The following is a 7570-nucleotide window of genomic DNA, read 5'->3' on the forward strand; positions in this document are numbered from 1 at the left end:
AAGTAAAGACATCAATAGCATGAGTTTATTCACCAAGGCAGATACCAAACTATAGAGCTGCAAGGTAACAATAAATCCAACATAGATGCAACAAGGCATCCATAATTCCTTGCTGCACTGTTCGTTATTTTTTACATTTACAATGGATCCGATGGCTGAACATAACGAATTTCACTGTAAACAGCTGCATTTTCTGATGCCTCACACATTACTTTGCACTCTCTCTAAGAAGCATCTACATGTTACCTGCTACGAACCAACCGGGAGCCAAAGTTAGCAATAAGCTGCCGTACATTACCCTCAGGTTTCAGCGGAAGACAGAACAGAGCTCAAAGAAGAAATTAAATCAGCTTCTAAAACTAAAAATAAAAGCCAACTATTGATTTCAGTTGGATTTAACTGTTTGCTGTTCTTGATGAATTTAGAGCTGATATACATATAAATTTATACACAAAGAAGATAAATGGGAGTCTTAGATGTCAGTGAGTTAAAAGGATACTTGACAGCTGTTTGGGTTTCAAGGCTTTTTTTCTTCAATGGCCCCAAAGATCAATTAATCTACCTCTTGTATCCATTCAAAGGGCTTGCATTACCTTTCAGCATTATCTTTTGATCTGAAATTTCATTTGATATTTCATATCATTAAAAAATTACTTTTACTTAATGTTCAGATTAAACCTTTGGGGAAAATCTACAGAGATACTACGTAAAGCTAAAAACCGAGCAGGGTTTGATGTGAGGAAAAATACAGCTTTGTGTGAGTACTAATGAAGCTTTATACAGTACTGTAAACTAATTAATCGACTCCATTAATTCCTAAATGTGTTCATTTTAAACACCAAGATGTCAGAAGTTGCAATACTGAGCAGACGTTAATCTCAGTCTTGTGCAGGAGTTCAACGCCGAACACTAAAAAGAAGCACAGAGTGTAATCTGCAGCAGTGAAAACATTTTCTACATAAATGATTGATTCCTTCTTTGTGCTTTTCTTCCTCTTGCAGGCTTGGCAGTGCACCAGATAATCACAATCACTGTGTCTCTCATTATGGTTATCGCAGCCTTGATCACAACACTCGTCCTTAAAAACTGGTAGGAAAGATTCCTTTACTTTTGACGTGCAGCTCAATAGCTGCAGGTTCTTACGATTGATAAGAAATCCCAAGGCACAAGGTATGATTTTATGTTTGTTTTTTGTCTTTGGTGCGTGTTTTTGTAGCTGTGCGCAGTCTGGAAATGGTCGTCACAATAGCCATCAGCGAAAGATCCACCAGCAAGAGGAAAGCTGCCAAAACCTGACAGACTTCACCCCGGCCCGGGTGCCCAGCAAAGTGGACATATTCACTGCCTACAACGACAGCCTGCAGTGCTCACATGAGTGCGTTCGGACTGCCGTGCCAATCTACACTGATGAGATGATCCAGCAGACACCTGTCTACAAGACTGCTTACAATGGAAACCGGTACGTTGGTGGGAGAAAGGTGGATTCACACTGAAATATTTCCTCTGCTGGTCAGGCAAATTCCTAATGGGGAATCCTTTCCCAGTGGACGCCAGTCCACTACAGACACCAGATGTTGCTGGGGTCTAGTGGCTTAAATATTCTGGAATCACAAGCGGATCACAACCCAGTGGAGCATTGATTTTTCTTTTAATTTATTTATCTTGAAAAGACATTAAATAATCCATAGCCATACACCTATATTATGTTTAAAAGTGAAAGCTTTTACATGTTTAGGCCCCGATGAAGATCAAATATTTGTGTCTAGCCCAGATTTTACTCGGGTTTGCAATATGAGCAGCCCTGAGGGAGCTAAATTAAGAAAGTTCTGCTTACAAGCATTTCTTATAACCTACTGAGCTAAGCAGCCTGTTAATAAAGGACAGCAGCATGACATGATTATAGTTCTGATAGAAGAATAAAAATTCTGTACAATAAAAGTTGTAATTCCCAAATATCAATCAACTGATGTATTCATCTGTTCCCTTAACGTTGTCCTGGAGCTATTCTGTTGGCACTATATGCAATTTAACATATTATATGAAAATATCCATGCATAAAAGATACTTTTTCACGTGGACTTTATAACATTTATCAGTAAAATTTGAGTTAGTAAACACTATATTAACCAACAACTTCTCTTTTAAATTCACAAATGGAGCAAGTGAATTCTGAATTTTTGTTGACACCTTGATGTTATGATACATTCTCAGTAGCAGACAGTGAATGACTCTGACTAGAAGCAACACTGTCTGGTGCATATTTTAAAAGCTAAATCACTAAAAAAGGGTGCATAAAAAAGAGCAAGAATAAATTTGTTTGTTCATTCATTCATTCATTATCATAAACGCTTAATCCAAGTCAGGGTCAAGGGGAAGCTGGAGCCCATCCCAGCAGTCTTTGGGTGAAAGGCAGGGTACACCCTGGACAGCTCGCCAGTCCATCGCAGAGCAAGAATAAATCTATTACCTGATTAGAATAGTTGCATAAAGAGATAAATGTTCTAATAAGTTGCACATTGAACTCATAAGGATGGAATAATAGCAGAAAAGCAAACAGATGAGATGGAGGACTCTGAAATGACAAGCACCGATGCGCACATCCTTCTTCTCATTTAAAGGATTTGTCTCAGCCCCAGTTAGTCTAATGCTGGGCGGACACTGTGCGATTTTAGAAGTCTGACTGTCGGGGAAATGCTCCCACTGCACGACTTGGTTTGTCCCTCGTACTCTATTTGACCCTACGACATGTGTACTCATACTGTACGACTGCTGTCAGCCACGATTATTGACAACCACAACTACTTGTCGGCGTCAGTCGGTGTGTGACGGCACGATGTGCTCGAGTGTGAACAACGAAAAACAAAGGTTCCTAGTTCCTATGACAACCACAGCGTGCCTGACAACAAGATGGCGAGCAGGCAGCAAGTTGTTGCAGTTGTGTGCGCTGAAACAAAATAAAAAAAGAAAACCTCGTGTTCTCTCCATAGCTCTACTAATCTCTCTTCTAGCAGCTGTGTCCACCGCACACATCTGAAGTTGGGGTTTCCCACCATTGTTTAAAGCTCCACCGGCGTCTTCTGCACATGTGTGAACGTAGAATCGTGATGTAACACCACTCACACTGTACGAGCGACGGGGAAAATTTCTGACATGCCAGAAGTTTGATCGGGAGGTCGCAGCATCATCGTTAGTTAGAACGTAGCAGCAACATGAGTGTTCTCACACTGTACGGCTTACGACCTACCGACCGGACATCCCGACGCTACGTTTCCACGATGACGCAGCGTGGTCTGCGACGGCAAAATCGTGGTGAAATCCCCTCAAAATCGCACAGTGTCCGCCCGGCATTACTTAGATGTTTGTTTATATAAATCTATACAAAAGACTGTGTGCCTTACACACTAATGTTTGCCATCTTGTTCTCTGACAATGTGCCTGAGATTCAGCTGAATCTCGTGTTAAAAGACTCTCAAGCTGCGCATAAAAAGCATGTTCATTGCTGGATAATAAGTTTATAGATTCATGGAAAAAAAGATGTCTCTTCACTGTCATTTCCTGACATATTTTATAGGACACACAGATATCTATGTGCTTGGCAAAATCTACTTAAATAATGATATATTGGTATTACGGTGTTGGTACTTTACTCGACAGAATCAGGTTAACCTGCTTGGGTGATCTATTTTCTTTTTTCTTTGACTTAAGAAACAGTCAGGAGAGTTTAAACTGATCCTCTCTGGGGATCAGGACATGTCCCTCTTTGGGATTTAAACTGACAGGTATGTTGACAGAAATCACGTACGCATTAAGTGGGTGGTGCGATGGTATTATTGACTGCGTTTATTCTCTGAGTGAATAACAGTCCCAGTCATCTAAGCTGCAGCAAAGATGGTCACACTTACTCAGTGTATCCAAACCCTGCAGCAGATTCATTACAGAGTGGAAGCAGGGAGGGCTGGATGATTCATTTAGTTTCTGGTTGAATTTATGATCAGGAATGGAAGAATTTTATTCGGTACATTTTTCAGGTTTGATGCCATTTTTTCTGATGAGTAAATGTGTGTTTGTTTGTTTTTAGTTTTTACTGTGTGTGACAGTATTACTGTGCTAACTGCGGTAATGCAGTGTATGAGGTCAGTGGGGAAATAAAGATGCTTCTCCTCTGCACTAATGTCCCTTTAGCGTCAATCAGCTTATCGTTCTAACTGCCTGTGTTTCACCCAACAGGCCCTCCCCCACCGAAAGACAACTGATTCCCGTGGCCTTCGTGTCGGAGAAATGGTTTGAGATCTCTTGTTGATGAGCTGAAGGCCTTCTTCATGTTCTGTGGGTGGAAAAGACTTCCTGAATTCATGCTCTGGTGGGTACTGTTCCACTTTACCCCCCTCTGAAAATCCTCGTCTGAGCCTTAGCCACCTCGTTCCCTGTGGTAACGCTGCCCCACTTTGGGAATAGAGGGAAACTTGGCATATGTTTGTTATTTGTGACATGATTATGCTCCCTTCCATCTTCTGCGCAGTGATAAAAATGGGATGAGATATCCAGTTCAGAGCAGTATCACAAGTCTTTGTTAGAGATAAGAGACTAATTATGCATATATCAGTAATAATAAACGGTATGGTCACAGTTAATTATTTTTCCGATGATATCCGAACTTCTTCATTAATATTTATGGTGCCATTTTCATTCTTACACCTGAAGTAAAGGAGGAGTAAAGGCGCTTTTTACCAGAGTAAGATGTTTTTGTGCACGACTAATTCTTGTCAGGATGGCCTTGCATTTGAAATTGTGGAAGTGTTAGCATTGAACACATGCTCCGGCCTCACAGTTTTACTGGAAGCCAAGGGGGAGGCGTAACGTTTGCTATTGACCCAGATTTTCAAAGGAATATATTGCCTGCAGGTAGTGTAGTGAGAGGACAGGGCCTTAGTGTTGTCTGGACACACATTACTCAGCTAAGCTCTCCACAGCATGCTCTCTATGCTCCTCGTCATTCTGCAAACGTTATGTATTTGTTTGGTGCAAATGTTGCCTTAACAACAGATTTGCTTCTGAAATAGCATGTTTCTTCAGTCTGTTTTAAAAAGCAGGCAAAACTTAACATGTTTTTAAGGCCAGACATGAATCTCAGGCATGAATCTCCCTCCTAAAATAACTAGAAAGTAGGCTAATGTTTAAAGTCTTGTCTTTGCTCTGGTCCCATACTGAGGAGTAACTGGAGTTTTTGTTTTCTGCATCTTCACAGGAACCCACTGGAAACAAGAAACACACAAAACAGCTTCTTTTGTAAAATAGTCTGATCACTCCTTGAACTCTGCTGAAGATATTTATTTTTCTAGAAATAACAAGCAGGGCAGCCATAAAGCTGCCATTCCATCGTTCCAGGAACTTACATCCATTTAGATATAGATTATATACAGATATATTTACAGGACATATGGAACAAGACTGTGGACGTCGCGGATGTCTCAAGGAAATCATTTGACTTTTGACAAAGGAGCCCACGGAGCTGCTTTGGGTGGAAGATGAACTGTTTTTTCTGAACAATGTGCCAATAATGCCACTATGTGCCACAACCTGAATAGATGGAAGTTTGAAGAAAAAAAAATATTGAAAGACTAAACAAAGAGTGTTATATTAACTCTGTATCAACTCCAATTACGTTTTTTTTTTCTTTTTTTTTTAAAGAAATGTGAAAGTTTAAAAAAAAGAACAACAAATGTATTTGAATATGTTTTGAACTAGTTTAAAGAAATGTGTTGCAAAAGAGTCTAAATGATATTTATATGAATCACTTCTCTATAAAGCTAGGAATGAGAAACAGTGGAAAAATGGATGGTATATGCTTTATTGGACATTTGACTTTAGGAGATTGTTTCTATTGGTCCCATTTTAAACCAGAATAGTTATGTCTATTTTTGTATAAAGAAGAGAATGCCACAGCTCTAACAGTGGAAGTCCAAATCACTGAACACATCACAGTTGAAATAGTCCCACCCTTAACTGAGATGAGAACAGAGTAATCATCTGGAAACTAATACCCATGTCAACTGCTAATTATGTGAGATTTGTATTTGATTTAATATGGAAAACAAAAACCAAGAGGCTTCTGTGGTGCAGGCAACAACAAAGCCACAGCAGCAAATTCATATCTAGTTATACTGCATACGGCGACAATATCATGCATGAAGCTAGACAGGACATTCATACCGTCTCAGGTCTGTCTAGCTGTCTTGCACATGTCATATTGGTCCTTAACTCAGCAACTGTGTGGGATAAATTCACTGGTTTACATGCAAGTATCCATGATAAAGGGTGGATTAAATTCTCATGATTTATGGTGTAGTTTGCATAAATACCACAGAAGATGAAAAATTGAATCCACTCTCAGTAACTGAACACCCAGATTGGTTCACTTTTAATGAGTTCCTTTTGAAACCTAAAACTCTGCAAGTCAGAAACTTGAAAAAATCTGAACCAGTTTTTTGGAAGATGGTACATAAAGTGACTGAAGAAGAAGTCGTCAGATGTTCCAAAGGGATGTCCCTCAGGATGTCCCAAATGATTTCAGTCATGAGTTTTATAATGCAGGAGCTGAGCAGGAAGAAACTCCCTCATCAAATGTGTTGTGATCAAATGTGCAGCTCTCTCCAGATTCATTGTACTTGAGGTTAATAATTCGAGCATATCAGAATTTCAGCTGCCACAGAAAGTGTTTTGAGACAGTTAAAATTAAGATTAAGTAACTTATAAATGTAAAATTTTGCATTTCCTCTGTTTTCTTTTTTAAGGGAAGGGATTAATACAGTACATTAGCCAACACCAAATTGGTCCAAACTATTCTGTAAATTTCAGGAAACTGTGTAGAGGAAAGATAGCAAAGCTCTCCTCAGATTTTTCTAGCACCAATGATTTTATCATCAGCTCCAGGCTCTGATTAGCTTTGTGCTAGGAAGCTCCAGTGGAAGTTGTCTATTGATATATCTTTGATTGTGCTGTGGGTTTGTACAAAGCACAAATACAATTGTTTAATTGTAAACATTTTTGGCTGCAGACAGCAATATGTACAGATTAAAACAATGGCTTCCACTGAGTGCTGACAGATAATTTGCATTCATGCACTTAAGTGGTTTTTAGCCTCGGTTCCTTAAAGAAATCTCGAAAAAGATTGTCCAAGTGAGACAAGTATGTATAAATATGAGCCATTCAGAAGGGGTGAAGATAGTTTGATTCAACACTGTGGTGCAAAAAAAGAAAAAAAAAAAGAAAAAAAATCTGCTCTGACTCATTCACGACATAAAAACCACTTATAAATGACACACACCAGTTCAGCCTCACATGCGTCAGGCTGTGTTGCTTCTTTGACATAACATATATTTTTTTGAATGAAGAGAGTGCTATCTTACCAATCAGAAGGTTATGAAACTAGCTGTATAATATACACGTGTAAATGTATTTTCTATATATTTGCTTCTATTTGTGTACAGGTGTGTTCTATTTTTCAAGATCTCTCATTTTTTGGGAAGGTTCCAGCTAGGTCGGGGATAGTGTCTTTGTTTACATGTGTATC

The 7570-nt window shown here is 39.2% G+C and overlaps 1 protein-coding gene across 1 annotated transcript in view; it reads left to right on the plus strand.

Moving 5' to 3' along the window:
• The window catches only part of ajap1 (adherens junctions associated protein 1), a gene marked incomplete at both ends in the record, with an annotated part of 53900 nt that extends 49600 nt beyond the window's left edge, over positions 1-4300 (plus strand). The window contains 3 exons of the mRNA XM_079239406.1: positions 1002-1089; positions 1217-1459; positions 4228-4300. Coding sequence (XP_079095532.1) covers positions 1002-1089; positions 1217-1459; positions 4228-4300 — 404 coding nt within the window. The remainder of the gene's footprint in view (positions 1-1001; positions 1090-1216; positions 1460-4227) is intronic.
• Between the last annotated feature and the right edge of the window lie 3270 nt (positions 4301-7570).

This window comes from Telmatherina bonti (assembly GCF_933228915.1).
Source record: "Telmatherina bonti genome assembly, chromosome: 4".
Classification (NCBI taxonomy): Eukaryota; Metazoa; Chordata; class Actinopteri; order Atheriniformes; family Telmatherinidae; genus Telmatherina; species Telmatherina bonti.